The 17,999-nt window shown below is 46.7% G+C and overlaps 1 protein-coding gene across 4 annotated transcripts; it reads left to right on the plus strand.

Moving 5' to 3' along the window:
• Window positions 1-726: 726 nt before the first annotated feature.
• On the plus strand, window positions 727-16,711 carry med24 (mediator complex subunit 24). 4 transcript variants are annotated; one of them, XM_023820845.2, is made up of 26 exons: window positions 727-1,206; window positions 1,686-1,841; window positions 2,039-2,121; window positions 2,254-2,292; window positions 2,402-2,475; window positions 3,980-4,203; window positions 4,570-4,681; window positions 5,065-5,215; window positions 6,004-6,117; window positions 6,254-6,301; window positions 6,426-6,508; window positions 6,654-6,740; window positions 6,858-6,969; window positions 8,930-9,072; window positions 9,291-9,328; window positions 10,003-10,085; window positions 10,938-11,116; window positions 11,208-11,307; window positions 11,605-11,780; window positions 12,290-12,554; window positions 12,674-12,855; window positions 13,390-13,483; window positions 13,871-13,970; window positions 15,586-15,666; window positions 15,755-15,903; window positions 16,334-16,711. In XM_023820845.2, exons 2-26 carry the CDS (start codon window positions 1,712-1,714, stop codon window positions 16,448-16,450), a joined length of 2,964 nt encoding a protein of 987 aa, XP_023676613.2. In that variant the 5' UTR covers window positions 727-1,206; window positions 1,686-1,711; the 3' UTR covers window positions 16,451-16,711. The 4 variants fall into 4 exon arrangements, with proteins under 4 accessions (XP_023676613.2, XP_023676615.2, XP_023676616.2 ...); XM_023820847.2 differs by having other exon boundaries at window positions 1,195-1,243; XM_023820848.2 differs by lacking the exon at window positions 727-1,206 and adding an exon at window positions 1,212-1,224.
• Window positions 16,712-17,999: the final 1,288 nt, after the last annotated feature.

Here is a 17,999-nt window from a genome sequence, read left to right on the forward strand (position 1 = left end):
CTATGTTGTTGGATGTCCCAAAAGTGATAATTTCCCCCCTTTTTCTATTCTGTGCATTTACTCCTGTCTGTATCTTGCTGTATTTTGTTTGGAGCATTTGTTAAGTGTGTTCAAATGAGAACATTTGCTTGTTTGTTGTCTGGAATGCTTAATAATAATAATAAAAAGTTAGAGGTGCGCTGTTTGATGGATTTCCCCGTTCCGCCTACCTGGGGCGTCCAGTGGGGTGACCTAAAGAATTTCATAATTTCCTCATTTATGAGGAAACTTCATAAGCGAAGCCACAGATCAAATTTCACATGCGTATCTTTTATATTTCACACCCAAACGATTTAGCTTTGTATCACGATTGCGATACCGCAAAACCAAAAGAATAAAAACAACATAATCCCCAGAGTTTCCTTCTTTATCCAATAAAATTGATCTATATTGCTACATACAATATCCAATCGGCGATTGTAGTATTAGGGTCAAAGATGGCGAACCTTTCTCTAGCTTTTGGCCATTGAAACCGGATTTTATTTGAATTCTTTTCCCAAAAAGAAAAATTCATGTCGTAAATCCCGACTTCGTGCACATTGTCACTTCCGAAAATGTTACACCTACCGAAAATGTAACTTCCGCTACTACGCATGTGCACATTCATCACGCATGCGTTCACGAAACCACATTTTCCGGCACTACGTATAGTTCATCCCTTTGTATTACGCTTGCGTAATGTACACTTTCACAGGCTCGATACCGCGCATTTATTGATATTTTGTGGCAGACCGTGATTGCGTGATTCAGAGCGTGGAAGGAAGTCATTTTCCTTTGCCTGCTATGCAAAAATGAATGGAAATGAAGCTAAAAAAAAATGTTCCCCTTAGTTATGGACATGGGCATTATTTACCCTAATTCCTGTACATCTGGTTAATGTTTTTTTTTTTTATACTTTACATCATTTTATATCTTATTTTACGTCGATCGTTCTGAGGCACATTGGCCATTAATGCCCTGTGCGAAATAAAATCCTTTAAAGTGGAGTAAAAGTCGAAGGTCTCCATCATTATCCGGTTAAATCTTGTCTTTCCTCTCGCCGTCGACGTTCTCTAACGGTAACTTCCGCAACAGACGATGAAATGTGACGCGATGCCGTAAAATTAGCACGCCTCCTCGCAGAAGTCGTAAGCGTGCGCATGCGTAGTAGCGGAAGTTACGTTTTCGGTAGGTGTAACATTTTCGGTAGTGACAAACATTTCAAGTAATAACCATGCTATTGTTTGTTCTTATCTTTACATTTTGAATGTGTTAAGCATGCAAATGCCACTTGCATCACTTGGGACCATATAGATAACTTGGTCGCTATATTATTAATAATGGTAAAGTAATTCACCCGCTGTGTTGCTGCGATTGCAGTGCCGAGTACTTCACTGTTTGATAAGTAGAAACGAAAATTATACATTACAAAGTATCGCTGCTTCAGATCTCTTACATGTATCTTCGTTTATCCCTGCTTCAGTGGTCTTACATGTCTCCGTCATTTAATTTAAGTTTATCGTAAAATTCTTTCTAAAATTCGTATCTTTTTGGTTGCTGTTTCTATGTTTGATTCGATTATCATTATTATTATTTATAAGAAATTATCGTTACATTTCTGAAATTTGACGTGTTCTTCCATTATATTCCTTGTGTTTGATTTCCAGGATAGTGAAAGAAAACTACGTGCAGGATGAAAGTTGTCAACCTTAAACAGGCCATTTTACAGGCATGGAAGGAGCGCTGGAGTGACTACCAATGGGCTGTCAACATTAAAAGGAACTTCCCGAAAGGGGCCACCTGGGACTATCTAAACCTGGCAGGTCAGAGGGCAAAATACGTCACATTTGGGGCATTAAAAGTACATCAAGGGAACTATATTTACGTGTTACGTGGGTAACGTGGTTTTGTTTATATAACGTGTCATATAAACTATTATAATTGCTCTGTGACATACGAAGGTATGATTGATATGGATTGTGTACTGTCTAAAAAAGATTGGTGACCTTTTTCTCTGCAGAAGCTTTGATGGAGCAGGCAATGATTGGTCCGTCCCCCAACCCCCTCATCCTGTCATATTTGAAGTATGCCATCAGCTCTCAGGTGAGAATTGGGGTTGGTTTAAATTGCAAACTCTATACAGTGAAGAATATGTAATAATATATTGACTTAATTTGTTCGAATTGAAATGAAATCAAAGTTTTTCTTTTCCCTCTTTTCATCGCGTTGTATCAGATGGTGTCCTATTCCAGCGTACTGACAGCTGTCAGTAAGGTGAGTCCTTGTTGGCCTGCTTTCCCTCTCTTCCTGTGCCTCTCAGACCACCCTGTGCCCCTGCTTTATGAGAGTGCTGCACTAATGGTCACACCTTCTGCTTCTCCAGTTTGATGACTTCTCCCGAGAGCTGTGCGTCAAGGCTCTGCTGGAGATAATGGACATGTTCACTCATCGCCTCAGGTCTGTCCTGCTCTCACACCCATCATCAGTAGTAGTTCTGGTGCAGATGCTACAATTGTAGTTTAGATAGACAGACTAATAAATCATTAATTCCTGAGGGAAAGTGCAACGTCAGCATAACCATACATCCAATGGTGCAATTGCCAGAACAACACAGGGTCAGAAGGAAATGTACAAAAAGGCAAAATGCACAGGACCCGCTGTTGCAGGGGTGGTGTAAACATTGTTTAAGGTAGTGCTTCCCAATCTGGTTCTCATGGATCCCTAAATGGTCCATGTTTGTGCTCCTCCCAGCTCCCTGCCAGTCAGTTCATGTTTTTGCCCCCACCCAGCTCCTGGGAAGATGGGAGGGACCAAAACGGTGGACTCTCTGCTAGTCCCTGATGACTGGTTTGAGAAACACTAGAGCAGGGGCGGCCAGTCTTATCCGCAAAGGGCCGGTGTGTATGCAGGTTTTTGGGATAACCTGTAGGTCAGCTATTCAAACCCAGGTGTGAGGACTCTGCAGCGAATCAGTCCACTAATTAGTGACCTAATTAGGGAGTTGCAGTGAAAACCTGCATACACACCGGGCCTTTGCGGATAAGATTGGCCACCCCTGCACTAAAGTGTTTCAACACTTTTTTTTGGTTCTTCTTTAAAAATCCATTAGGGGTCTATTAAGGTAGGATTTAAACCGATAACTATCAGAACACAACCCACACAGTTGGGTGCAGCAATTAGCATGGCATTGCATGATACACAAATCTTGACATTTCATTTGAAAACTAACAAGTGGAATGCAGTACAGACTGTTTATTGCTTTAGTTCTGTTGTTGAAGGACAGCACTTCAGTCCTGTAATGCAGTGTTTCATAAACTGCTTTCTGCCACGGCACACCTCCCGTAAGATGGTGTTTTTCAGGCTGTAGTGTGTCATGCACATCAGTTGAAAAATGCTTCTGTGACAGATGCAGCCATTGGGGTGGTAAGATTCACTGATTTTGCATTGATGCACTTGCATAAAAGCTCACGACTGTCCTTGAAAAAATTGTGCACAATTTGGGATGAACTCGGGATGCGTCGTTTCCAACATCTTTGCACTGGTACAATCTATTTTATAATTATTACTTGAGATCCTGTGCCTTCATTATTTAGAAATGTGACCATTTTATATTTTGATGGATTTCCCCCCTCTAAACTGTTGCTGTATTTGTACCACATTGAATTGCATAGCGTCATATTTTTGGCATCACATCATATCTCTGTTGAATCCAAATGTTTCGGGTCGTACCACATCGCAATAGGGGTGAACCGTATCACTACAATAGTTGCTTCTTATGTATCTTTAACGTATCGGATCATTGGCTATGCATTGAGGTGGATATCACAGCAGCCTCAGTGATGGAGATGCACATCCCAATCACAGTCTCTTCACTGTTAAAATGCAGGGGAAGCTTTAATGCTCTGCCCTCCGCCTGTGTTTGGTTCCTGTGATGTACTGTGCAGTCACCCTCTCCCACCAGCTGCCACGGGAAGGCGGAGGAGTGCATCGGGCTGTGCCGGGCACTGCTGGGAGCGACGGTGTGGCTGCTGCAGGGCTGCGCCTGGTACTGCGAGCGGCTACGGGAGCAGGGCGAGTCGGGGGGGGGTGAGGCTGGGCTGCACGCCTGCCTGCAGCGGCTGGAGGGCCTGCTGCAGAGCACCAAGAACAAAGGCCTCATCCACATCGCCCGTCTAGAGGAGCCGGGTGAGGGGGCTCAGCTGATTCACCTGAATGCTAATATAATCACAGCTCACTTTTCACCATTAGGGGGCAGACTGGGCCACTCTCTCTCCCCTCCATTTGTTGAAACCGATCCCTTTAACTGTAGAAAGATTCATTTTAGCATCATTAATTATTCCAGTGTTTAATATAACATTTTTAAGTGGGTGGTTTCATTGTGTACCAAACAGCTACTTTCCATGCCTGCTGTTTTCGGATGCAGGCTGTAGGTCTGTGACCCTTTACATCACATCATTTTAAACCCCCTATACCCCATTTTTATCCAGTTTTGCAGTAATGTAGATAGCTTGGTCATTGTTTTCTGATTTGTCTCCTTCCTCTTTTTGACAGCCTCATGGTCCAATGTGGAGCAGGCATTGGCTAGAGTGTCGGACAGCCTTAACAGTCTGACCAATCAGACGCTGAAAGGAAAGCTGGAGGAGTGCGTGTCACATGTGAAGAGGTGAGAGCTGGCTGGGCGAGGCTGTCACAGGTCTGATTGGAGGAGAGTATAGCTTTGATGACCCCGATGGTGCGCAATTTGAAACAGGAAGATGGAATGACAGACCCTGAGGTGGGGTAGGCGGCTGCAGGTGAAATTAAGCTGAAGCATGCAGCTCGAACGGCGAGCAGGGGCTGATGGCTGAGGGGGTGTGTGCTATCCCCCCCCCCCCCACCTGGAAGTACGGGCAGAAAAAAACAAGAGGATCCCCCTGATCCTAACTAGGATAAGCAGCTGTAATATAGATGGATGGGTGTTATGAACTACTTCTGTGATGGGGAGAGTACGTAAATAAAATCAAGTTCCCCTCTAAGTAAAATGTGTGGCGTCCTGCCTGTGTCCAGTATCCCCCAGATGCTCACAGTGCAACCGGAGCCCCCCCTGCACACCACCTTCCCCTCCATCCACGCCTTCGTCATGCTGGAGGGCACCATGAACCTGACCGGCGAGATGCAGCCGCTGGTGGAGCAGCTCATGATGATCAAGAGGATGCAGGTCAGCTGGTCCCCCCACCCGCCCCCCCACAACCTCGTCCTCCTGAAAGGCAGGCTGCAGACCAACAGAGGACTGTCTGAGTGGGACTTTGTTCAGACCTGCTACTCTATTTCTATTATCCATGTGTAGATTGGCTATCAGCAGGAATCTGGGGTGTTTCCCGAAGCCTTCTTAATGCTATGTCATTTGTAAGTTCTATGTTAAAAGATGGAACTTACGAACGATGTAGTGTTAACTAGGCTTCGTGAAACTTACCCCTGGTTATTACAGGTACCCTGAGCCTTGTAATGATCAGATTCCTACAAAAAAGGACAGTAGGGATTTACATGCCAGGCATTTTTTTCCAGGTTAAAATTTATCCCCTTGGGGTCGTCTGAGGCTCCTGCTTCTAGAGGAATGTGGCCACATAGCCCCTGAAAACATGTAGCTACCACACACTGCATATTTCCTGTATGTATGACTTCTGGACAGAGAAATAGGTTGAATCTGAAGCATTTTGTGCCGGTTCTTACACTTTTCTGCAGTCAGTGCCTGTACCTACCGTTTCTCTAAGGTTAAGTAGAAAGGCCCTACTGGGATTCGAACAATCAACTTTCCGGCTTCGTATCACAAACCGTCATGGGACCTCGACCTGAAATGTCTTCTTTTGGTTTTATTGATACTCATCTAGTATCTGTGTGTGAGGTGGTGTGAGAGGATTATTAATAATATTCAGATTGTTCTCTAGTCATTTATGGTTATGGTTCCTGAGAGTTAACCGAGACCGGCCCTGTCTCGCTCCCTTTCAGCGGATCCCCACGCCGCTGTTTGTCCTGGAAATCTGGAAGGCATGTTTCACGGGCCTGATAGAGTCACCAGAGGGCACTGAGGAGCTGAAGTGGACAGCTTTCACATTTCTTAAGGTGCTTCCTGGGAGCATTGCCAATTCTGACTTTATTGCTAATAATAATAAATGAAGATTGCATTGACTGTCATATGCTATCATATCAGTCCATCTGTGGTGTGTAATTTTGGACTCCCCTCCTTTCTGTCTTTCAGATCCCTCAGGTCCTCCTTAGATTGAAGAAGTATCCACAGGGCGAGAAGGTAGAGCTGGAGCCCTAGCATTGCTCTGATTGCTTATCTCTCATTCTCATTGCGTGGTTCTTGTGTCACCTGTTGAAGCTGTAGAAATACCCCCAACGGGGTTTTTCAAACCGTGTGTCCTCAGGACTTCATGGACGATGTGAATGTCGCATTTGAATACCTGCTGAAGCTCACGCCCCTGCTGGACAAGGCTGACCAGCGCTGCAAGTAGGTCCTCTTGAGATTACGGTCTAAAGCACAACTTCACTTTACACAGTTGGTCATATTTCCAAGGTGACTTACTCAGGGGGATGTGGTGACGAGGCTGCAAGCTTCTCCATCTGCGCTGATGTTCCTCACACTGTGTTTGCAGCTGTGACTGTCTGAGCCTGCTTCTCCAGGAGTGTAACAAGCTGGGTCTGCTGTCAGAGAGCAACACAGCCAACCTCACTGCCAAGCGGTATGTCCACCCGGTGCCCACCCACCCCCCCCCCCGTCTTCAGACACACCTATTCATCCCCATCCGCCCCTCTGTCTTCTCTTACTCCCTCTCCTGCTTCCTACCTTCGCTCTCCAGAGCTGAGGACAGGGAGTATGCCCCGAGGCTGAAGACTGCAGAAAATGCCAACATCCAGCCCAACCCCGGGCTCATCCTCCGGGCCGAGCCCACCGTCACCAACATACTCAAGGTGGGCGCCACCCCTCTGCGGCCCCCCGGCCGAGCATTCTCTTAGCTGTGCATCCTCCTGTCATTTTACGGGACGTGTCCTCGTGTATATGTGTGCATGAGGCTTAGGCTGTCAAAGAAGATGATGTCTAAATGATCTTCATGTTGGTGTAAACCTTTGATGATATGTCTGTCAAAGTGTGTCAGCTTAACTATTTCAAAACATCTCCTAAATATACCTCGCTATTTGCAGCGACCATGCAAATACACCCATGTATTTTTTTACTTGACCACTAGCACACCTCATATGGCTAATCAATCTCGTTGGCTTTTTCAACTTATTTAATTTAGTGAGCTGGTGGTGAAATTTATTAAACAGCTGGAATGGCTGGGGTGCCCCTGAGGAGAGGTCTGGGAACTGAAGCGCTGTTCGTCTAGCCATCCAACTAGATATCAGTGACTTTTTCAAGAACAATAGAAATCCTTGTTTATTTGTTATGGTGTTATACTTAAATTGCATGTGTTCTAATGTTAGGTTGTGTTTTTCTATGAGGAAAAAGTATACTTACTACCCAAATAGTTAAAATTAAAAATTCTACAGAAAATCATTTGTTTTTCAACAAGATCACGACCCTAATCGCACCTCGAGGTTACATAGTATTATCTCGTGAACATGGAAAGAGATGGAGTGCTGTGACAGATGATCTGGCCCCCACAGACCCCTGCCCTGAGCCCTACAGAGCTGCTTTGGGATGAGTTAGTTTGAAAAATAACAGCAAGATTGCCAAATCGTGCCCAGAACTCGTGGAAACTTCTTCAGGCCTGTTGGAGAAGCATTCCAGCTGGCTTTGTCTGGAAGCTGGTTGAAAGAATGTCAACAGTCTGCAACACTGACATCAGACAAACGGCTACTGAACACTTCTTACTCTTTGCAGTATTTAATATGTATCACCTCATTGGCTCAAGGCCTTTCAGTATAAGGTGAATAACAGCTAAAATAGAGACACGTGCATTAAAAGGTGGTGTGTCCAGATTTTTGATTAGTACTGTATAGGTAAATGTAAAATGTGTGAATATATCTATTTCTGTTTTGTTGGTTGCCTAGTATACTTTTCCATACACTTAATTTCCTTTACAGTAAAATCCAGTTATAATGGACTTCAAGGGACCTGGCAAAACAGTCCGTTATATCCAAAGTCCGTTATATCCAGAGTTGCTGTTTGCCCAGAACACTACAGGACACCATTTACTCATGCCACACCCCAGCAGACACACTTGTGGTATAGATTATTATATTGTACATGTAGTAATCCAGCTTTACCTGACCAGATGCGTGACTATTAATAATCCCGACTACGTATCTGCGCTGGATATCACCGGCACGCCTGGCGCCTTGTAGGCGGAGCCTGCTTGTCCGTTATAGCCGAACAAAACTACAGCTAAAAGCGGCCCTGGGGACCAAATCGTTTGTCCGTTATAAGCGAAATTCCGTTATATGCGAGTCCGCTATATCCGATGCTTTTTCTGCATGTTCTTAAAGGCGCACGGCCGAGACCAGCGGACCTCGTCCGTTATAGACGATATTCCGTTATAAGCGAGTCCACTATAACAGGATAATTACTGTATTAAAGACCTGTCTATTTTATCTCTGTCTGTTTTTCTGTGACTTTTTCGTGGTGTTGCCATGTAGCGCCTCTTCCCACGGTCAGCGAGAGTCACGCTGGCTCAGCGGGGACCGATAGCACGACTTGAGGCAGCGTGGGTGTCGTGCCTCAGAGTGGGGTGTCTGTGATTGCCTTGACTCACCATTCTGGTGTGGGGTTTTTTTTTTTTTTTTTTTTAATCTGGCCCATGTATCGAGTGTGAAAAATGCTGCCATTGTTGTCATCATAAGATTGCAGGAACTGAACTGTCATGAGGAAAATGCCTCTCGTCTGTCCGAATCGTCCCAAGCTGTGAATGGTGCTCCCTCTGTGTTTCAGACGGTGGATGCAGACCACTCCAAGTCCCCCGAGGGTCTACTGGGAGTTCTGGGGCACATGCTGTCTGGGAAGAGTCTGGACCTCCTCCTGGCTGCCGCCGCTGCCACTGGGAAGCTGAAGTCCTTCGCCCGGAAGTTTATTAAGTGAGTGTGAGCAGCATTGTGTGTCGCTGATTCACTGCATGACAAGGAAAGCAGGATTTCCCCACACTGATAATTAAGGTTGTTGCTGTATGTCATAGTGTTGGGTTTGAATGTACAATCAGCACTGATGGAAATTCCCATATCCTCTCCCCCCCCCCCCAGTTGTTAGTCCTTCGTCACTCACTTGCACATGTTAATCGCCTGTCTCATCTTTCCAGATTGAATGAGTTTCCTAAGCACATAAGTGGAGAAGGATGTAAGTAACCATCCCGTCTTTGATATTACGAGCAGATGTAATGTGTCATGTTTATGTAGCTAAGTGCCCGTCCAGCCTTCTTCCGCTCCAAGGAACAGGTTTGCATTTGGGCTGAACTGAGAATTTGCCAGCTAATTTCTGGAAACATTCACCCTCTGTCACCAGCTGACAGCAATTCTGGCCTTTTCTTTATGAGCCACTAACAAGTTCACTGGCCAACCTAATTTAGATATTTGACATTAAAAACAGGATTTTTAATTTCGGTATACATTTTTTTTTTTGCTTTATGCCTTGTACAGTATATGTCCTGTTTAATTTTAATAAAATAGTTTTTTATTGTAATTAGTAAGTTAATCATTTAAAAACATAGTTTCCTCAGTATTTGTTTTTTTTTTTTTTTGTTCTCTTATTAAATCTCCTGCCAAAACACGAATCATTTGGCATCCTGACATCCCAGTGCAGCACGTGATGCACGTTGTGGGACCTGAAGCACCACATCATGGTTTGATGCATTAACTGCGTTTGGCTGGCAGGTGCATAATTAAGTGTAATTTCTGCCACTGATGTGTGGCTGATGTGGTTTGGAGAGGCGGCTCTGCCAAGCGCTCGATTAGGGCAGGGCGGGTGTGTGTATGGCCAGTAATTGTTGTGCATCCCCTCCCGCTTTCACACAGCCAAGTCAGCCTCCGTGCGAGCCCTCCTCTTCGACATCTCCTTCCTCATGCTCTGTCATGTGGTGCAGACATATGGCTCAGAGGTTAGTGTGATGAACATAGATCCTCCTGTGTCTGAAGGTATAAAATATCCATCTGTGTAAAAAAAAAAAAAAAAAAAAGACGTAAATATGTGGTTTTGCCTCCAATTAATATAACTACACAAAGGTATATTCCTTTCAATTTTTTCTTAGCTTATAGATCTGTAACCATTTTTGAGTCTGTTTAGGGGTTAAACGTTTTTTAAGGAATCTGAAAATATCTTGTTGCAGAAACCAAATATGTTTGTTTCCTGATACTGGATATTGAATGAAGAGCAGTGAAAAGCACTGTGCAATCGGGATTAGCGGCCTGGGAAAATCCAGCCCTTTGCCTGCCAGCAAGCTGACGGGCTTCTTTCATAGGCAGCCTGGCCCCTCCCTGGTTTCTGCGGTATTCCCAGTCACCTTGACGTCCTTGTGTGACAGGGCATGATGAGGTGCGGGGCCCCCCCTGGGGGGGGGACGTGCCTGTACGGACACGCTGCCCGGAACTGCGTCCGCACATTCCCAAGATCTGATCGGGTTTCACGGATTCATACCTGAGGCGTGCGCCATCAGGGCAGATGGGATCTGCGATTCCTCACCTGTGTATTTTAACAACTTATCCTCAGTTTGGAACTTGATTTCTGATTTTCGTAACCACCTTTTTCATGGGCTCGCCCTCTTGCGTATCTCTGTTTGCTGACACTGGAATGGCAGGCCAGCCCTCCCCCCAGGAGGTTCGGTATCTCCTCACTGCTGACTTTCAGGCTGCCGGAGATTGAGAAACGTGTCACGCGCCAGTGATGGGCGTGAGCTCCTCGCATGAGTTCAAGCATTGGCGTCTGACCACACGCCCTTCCGCCTCGCCTGCAGGTGATCCTGTCGGAGCCCAGCCCCTCGGGTGAGACCCCCTTCTTCGAGACGTGGCTGCAGACCTGCATGCCGGAAGAGGGCAAGACGCTGAACCCGGACCACCCCTGCTTCCGGCCCGAATCTGGCAAGGTGGAGAGTCTGGTCGCCCTGCTCAACAACTCCTCTGAAATGAAGCTTATGTGAGCTGCTCGTAGCCGCCGTTCGCTTTGAGCGTAATGCCTTTGCCACCGTGTGTAACTAATCGTAATAATGCTCCTCTCCCCACCCCAGTCAGATGAAGTGGCATGAGATCTGCCTGTGCACGCCGGCGGCTGTCCTGGAGGTCCTCAATGCCTGGGAGAACGGTGTGCTGTCTGTGGAGTCAGTGCAGGTCAGTGCCTCTCCGCCATCGGAGGATCAGCACGCCGCCTCGCCTCCCCGGCCTTCCCTTCTGCCCTTGTGCCTTTTTGCTTCTCATTTCTATGAAATTTTACTTCCGGATTTCAAGGCCGTTCAGCCAAAGCAGGACTTTCGGTGAACTTCCGTTTTTAAAACGAATCTCACGAAATCCCTCATTGCTCCCTCCACCGTCAGCTTCCCCTTGTGCCAAAGCATGTTTACGCAGTCTATGGCAACCCGCCTTTCCGATATTTACAATCTGTGCGATCTCTCGCCATGCTGAGTGCAGAAGATCACGGACAACATCAAGGGGAAGGTGTGCAGCATGGCTGTGTGCGCGGTGGCCTGGCTGGTGGCGCACGTGCGCATGTTGGGCCTGGACGAGCGGGAGAAGCCGCAGACTATGATACGGCAGCTCATGACCCCTCTGTTTGGGGAGAACATGCTGCAGTTCTACAATGAGAGGTACGGGTGCACTGTCGCTTCCCGGGGGGGGGGGGGGCTGTTATGATGGGTATGATAAGTAGTAACTTTAAGATGGACAGGGTCATTTTTTCAGGGCTGCCTGGGATTGAGTGGCAGCACCAACATATGCGGGATCACAGCGTTGATGCTTCCCAGTCCGGTCCTCAGGGACCCCTAGACAGTAGACATTTTTACTCCCTACCAGGAGCTGGGAGCAAAATTGTGAACTGCTTGGCAGGGAGCCCAGAGATGGCACGAACGTGGACCGGTTGTAAGTTCCTGAGGATTGGACTGGGAAACACCTATCTAGCTTACTGGGGCTAATTAGATTCATATGGGAAGCAAGGCCCTCTGCCCTTAGCAGAGATAATCAGGGTCCCCAGGTTCGCCCCCCCCCTCCCCAAATTTATACATTAACTTGGTTTTTCCACTTTCATTTGCCTTTTGTCTTCTCCTGGGAGTGGAGATAGGCTAAGGGTTGGCCTACTTAATTGTTACCCCGCCCTCAGGGTCCTGATCATGAGCTCCATTTTGGAGCACATGTGTGCGGACGTCTTCCAGCAGACGGGCATGACCCTGCGGCCCCCTATGGAGGGCCAGGAGCCAGTGCCGTACCGCGGCCTGCTGGCCCCGCGGGAGCCCATCCAAGAGGCGCTGAGCAGGCAGCTGCGTGCCGTGCTCCGGAAGGGCTGGGTGGACGGCGGGGCCCTGCACCTCCTCGAGAGCCTCCTGCAGATGGGCGGGGTTTTCTGGTTCACAAACAACCTGGTCAAGGTGGGTGGGAATTAAAATAATCAGGGCAAGTGACGATTTAATACCCGTCCGGCAGGAGACATGTGAGACATTACATATTGTTGGACCTGTTGTCACGGTTACTGTGCCTCCCTCCCCAGGAGCTGCTGAAGGAGACGCGGCAGGAGTGGGCCACGCGTGCTGTCGAGCTTCTCTATAGTATCTTCAGCCTAGACACCCACCAGATCACTCTCACCCTCCTGGGTCACATCTTACCCAACCTACTGACCGACCCGGCACACTGGCACGGCCTGGCGGACCCCCCCGGCAAGGCTCTGGCGAAGTAAGGCTCCAGCTAAGCTGAAACAGCTGGCCCACAAAAGTGGAAAGTTCGGGTCCAGATCCAGACCAAGGTTTTCTTTCCACCAACCAGTTGTGTACTCTCCACCTCTGTTGACCCAGCAGTTAGCATGTTTTCCCTAGATGTTCAGATTAGGTGAATTAGCCATAGTGCGTGAGTGAGTGAAGACTGGCATTCCTTCCAGGGTGCCTCCTGCCTTGTGTCCCAATGCTTTTAGACCAAGGTTTTCTTTCAACCAACCAGTTGAGTAATCTGTAATAGTGACTCTTTATGCTCAGCTGGTTGGTTGAACCAAAACCCTAGATTTGTACTTTCTGGACCTGAACTTTGCACCTCTAGTACTGACTAAGAGATTATGGAAGATGGATAATCAGAAATAAATATGCTGTTTGAAATAGACATCTTCTAGGCAAATGCATTAACTTCAAATTGACTTCAGAGTTACTTGCCTTCTCTTTCTGGAGAGCGCACTGCATTCTGGGAGCCCATGTTCTCCCTGTTGCCATCCCTCTGCAGGCTGTCTGTGTGGTGTGCACTCAGCTCATACTCCTCCCACCACAAGGGGCAGATCTCAGCTCGGCAGCGCAAACGACAGCGGGAGGACATAGAGGTGAGAGCCTTGGGGGAGGGGCATGCGCACTGTGGAGCTCTGATGTCATCTCAGTGTGGGAAATCTGCTGTCACCATGTTTGATCTAATTTCTTATGGCCAGTATGCGAATATCGATGGGTTAACTTGCCATGGTATTTGTTCTTGTCAACAATAAGCTTTATGTTGTAACAGTGGAATCTCGTCTTTGGCGTAAAAATGGATAATCATTATATAAATACAGAAACGGGTTATGTGAGGTGAAATGGTGTGGCTGCTATTAATTCTGCTTGCAGTATCAGCCTCAACATTCTCCAGCTGTAGTTCAGTGATAACTGCCTGCAGTTGTCATTGCCAGAAAGGAAGTTCTGAGAATTGTAAGTAGTCCCCTTGTTACCCATGGTCTCAGGACTACAGCTGCCTTTTCCCATTGGACGACACCCAGCCCTCCAAGCTAATGAGATTGCTGAGCTCAAATGAAGATGAACCATCCGTCCTGTCTAGCCCAGGTATGCTCGTCCACCTCTCTCTCTCTCTCTTTCTCTCTCCCTCCCTCCTGACGATCACTTCATGATGTCCCTCAAAGGCAAATCCTGGCGGCCAGGCTCATTAATCACGGTTTCGGTCAGAGAAGCGCAGGTGAATGCAGACACTTTGAATGCAGTCACTTTGTGTTCCCTCTTCAGGGAATGAAACTCCCTCAAGTCTAATGAAGCATTAAATGGAGAGTATTTACATTTATACTTGTTTACCTAGCAGACACTTTTGTCTAAGGTGACGTACAAGTGCGGCAGATAATGCATCACAAGCATACAGCTGTCATGCAACTAACTTCTGTAAGTGCAGTTAGGCTGTACTTCCAATGAATAACCAGTAATAAATTCAAGTTAGCATTAGATATACTGTGTTCCAGAACATGGAAGAGCTATACAAATCAAAACACTATGGCTGCATTCCCACTAGACAAGGGAGAACAAAAATACAAGCACATCCAGTGTAGCCAAGAGACCATAACCAAGGGATAACCAGTAAAGACAGAACAGGTCATTGTTAATTGAGGTATTTTCAGAAAAGATGGGTCTTGAAGCATTTCTTGAAGGTTTTGCTTACCGAATATGATGACTAGTTCATGCCAATATTGAAGGTCCACACACGAGGGACAGCTAAAACTAGGCTTATTTTCCCCTCGGTGGAGGGATCGCCGGATGGCGTGGATTTGCTGTAGGTGGTGATCATTTATTGCGGCTGTCGGTGAGGAATGCAGAAATCCTAGCAGAGACTGTGGTGTCTACTGGAAGGAAGATAGTTTAAGGTACAGTTGGATGGCATCAGTTAGTAGTGGTGTGAAAAGCTGTCTGATTAGATTATCCGGCTAGAGAGGTACAGGGATAAGAGGAGGGGACCAGGGACTGACCCTTGGGACACACCGGTTGTTACCTGATGCATGACACACGTGGGCGTTTTGCACTGACACTTGTCTCCGTCTGTGCTTGGTGTACGTTCACGTGATTTTGCTTGGGCAGCACAAGTTTTCCTAGGTTGCTTTAGTGAAGTGACTGGTCTTGTGGCGTCGAAGAGGAAATAAGTCACAGATTCACTTCTTCAAATCTTTTTTTCTTTTTTCTTAAAGGATCTTAACCACGGTAAATACACACTCACACACACACATTTATATATACACACAATATGTTTGTGTGTATGTGTATGTGTATATATGTGTGTGTGTATGTATGGACTTTGGGGAACATAACTACACCAGGGCTGTTAGGTAATATCTGACTCATTTTCAACTACGGACTTCCGCCTGATCTCGCAACGAGGATCCATTCCCAGTCTGCTCAAGTGCCTGGTTTTTAAATGGGGAATGTTCTCTGCGGAGGACATTGCAGCATGTCACGTTGCTTCACTACGGAAAGCTGAGGTGGATTAACTTTTTCCCAAATTGTGTGGCCCTCGGGCGTGCGTAAAAATTAGACGTCCATTGGACATGATTGCTGTATATTTGGCATTCCCCCGTCCTGTGCTTTCTTTGATGTTTTACAGTAGAAGCCATTTCCCTGTTTTATAGTCTTATTTTGACCTGTCACACAGTTACTGCCCTGGCTAATCTCCTTACCCTTGCAGGTGAACGGTCCATGAGCAGCTCTTTGTCTGCCTCGCAGTTTCATACTGTCAACATGCGGGACCCCCTTAACAGAGTCCTGGGTAGGAGCGGGGCGTCCATGGGACGTGGGGGGGGGGCGGTGTGAAACGGACAGCGCGTTTTACTCGTGTGACCGCTGTCTCTCTGCAGCAAACCTCTTCCTGCTGATCTCCAACATCCTGGGCTCCAAGACTGCAGGGTCCCATACCCAGTTTGTCCAGAGCTTCATGGAGGAGTGTGTGGAGTGTCTGGAACAAGGATGCCGGGGCAGCATCTTGCAGTTCATGCCCTTCACCATGGTAAGAGTGCGGAGGGAGTAGGGGGGCATAAGGGCACCTGTCCCTAGAGGAAGAATAGTGAATTAGTGCACTAATTAGTGGGAGGCTAACTTGGTGGTTTAGTAATCGGTATTCTTTAAATCTGGTGCTTACTTACACCAAAGCTGTCATATGCTTTGATGAGATCGACAGAGTTCGTTGTCCTTTTGGCAGTACGATATTGTATGAGCTGTAATCACTACGGTGATCACAGTTTCTTTCGGATCTATATAGCCTGTGTAGAAGGGTGACCCCCCCCCCCCCAGCTTCCCAAAATGTTGTTCAAAGCTTATTTGAATTTTACTGTATATCCTCTCTGACTGCTGGTTCCTGATGTGTTTTTCTGTCTGTGCGTCTGTATCTTGGGGTGTGTGTGTGTGTGTGTGTGTGTGTGTGTACCCTCTGTTCCCAGGTGTCTGAGCTGGTGAAGCTTCCTGACCTGGCCAAGCCCAAGGTGGTCCTCGCCATAACAGACCTCACTCTGCCCCTGGGCAGGAGGGTAGCAGCCAAGGCCATTGCAGCTTTGTAGGCCCCCTCATCCCAAGTCTGGATCACCCATGGATGCTTTCCTTATGCCACTACCCCAGGATTTAACTCTTCCTTGGACTCCCCTGTGCTATGTACATTTATTCTGAAATAATGAGAACTTCATAAGGTGGTGGTACAGTGGCTTGTTTTATCCACATTCCCACATTCCAGAGTGGAAAAGCGTCTTTTAGTGTTTGTAGAGTCACTTTGGAGAAAAACATTTAAATCTTTTCTTTGTACTTTATTAAAATATGAAATTGTGCAGTGTGTTTGGATATTGTCCTTATTGGTGTCACACCGGGTGGATCCAGGAGTACGGGGAAAGCAGAGCTTTAATAAGCCAAAGGGTAAGTTGTCACAGGCAATGGTCAGCCCCGCGAAGCGAGGAATGGAGAGAACCACCACCGGGGTAACCGGAGAGGTGGTGAGAGGCAGAGGGGCTTCTCTAGGGGCGGCGATCAGGCAAACAGGTCCAGCGGCGGCGAGCAGTAGCCGTGGTCGTAAGACGTGAGCGAGGGTCGAAAGCCGATGGGTCAGTCCAACAGGCACACACAGGACTGGGGAACAGGCGGGCTGGACGACAGGGGAAGGACGGGCGGGTCGAGGACGGGAGCTGGACTAAGGAGGTAAGGAACAAGAGGTAAGGATCTCACAATAGGTAGACAGGCAAGGGACGGGAGCAAAGGGAGACGGAAGACAGAATAACGCTCAGTAAGGCTTCTCATTAGCGCAATACTTCGCGGTTTGTTTGCGATTGACTCTGTCCTTATATTGAGGAGGTAATCAGTCCCTGATCTCCTGCACCTGTCCGATCCGCCCCCATGGGTGTGACAGTTGGTTACTAAAATCAAACTTTTACTCTTACAATAATTCAGTAGTTAGTCTTCAGTCTGGTTGCTGTCTGGATCTATATGGTCATATTCGGCAGTGTAACACACACAGCGACTATCACTTAGGTTTCCTTTTTCCTCACTGTTGGTTTTACCAGAGGCAGGGGATTTTGGGCTGGTAAATATGGAGCCCATGGTCAGTTGTTGATTTACTGAATATTTATCATACTCTGTGGAGGGGGGAAAAATGAAATGCAATAGTACTGAAACACTGAATAGCCAAGATGTACGTACTGAGGATTGAGATTCCCACCCCCGTACTCTGGGCGTCAGGTTTCCATTTGTGAACATTACATGAGTAATCACATGACAGTGTGTACATGTGACTTTTATTTCAGCTGACGTCACATGTGGTTTCACTTTTTTTATGTAGATCAAACCAAAACATTTGTACATTTCAGTTCCATACATATGCAGCAATGTGGTGAACTGATCATTTCAGGAAAAAAATACTTCTCTCACATCCTTAAGAAATTCATGTATAAATGAGAGGTAAAAAAGTATTTTTTGTCACCCATCTTAACTATTACTTTGCCTGATTTTGGGACATGCCAAAGAGACCCAGATATGTCATTCTAGGTAGTCTTCCCCTGGGCAGTTGACTGGTTATGTAACATCTCTTTATGCACAAAAAAAGTAGTATTTTGAATGGTCATATTA

The sequence above is a fragment of the Paramormyrops kingsleyae genome, chromosome 5 (genome assembly GCF_048594095.1).
Source record: "Paramormyrops kingsleyae isolate MSU_618 chromosome 5, PKINGS_0.4, whole genome shotgun sequence".
Classification (NCBI taxonomy): Eukaryota; Metazoa; Chordata; class Actinopteri; order Osteoglossiformes; family Mormyridae; genus Paramormyrops; species Paramormyrops kingsleyae.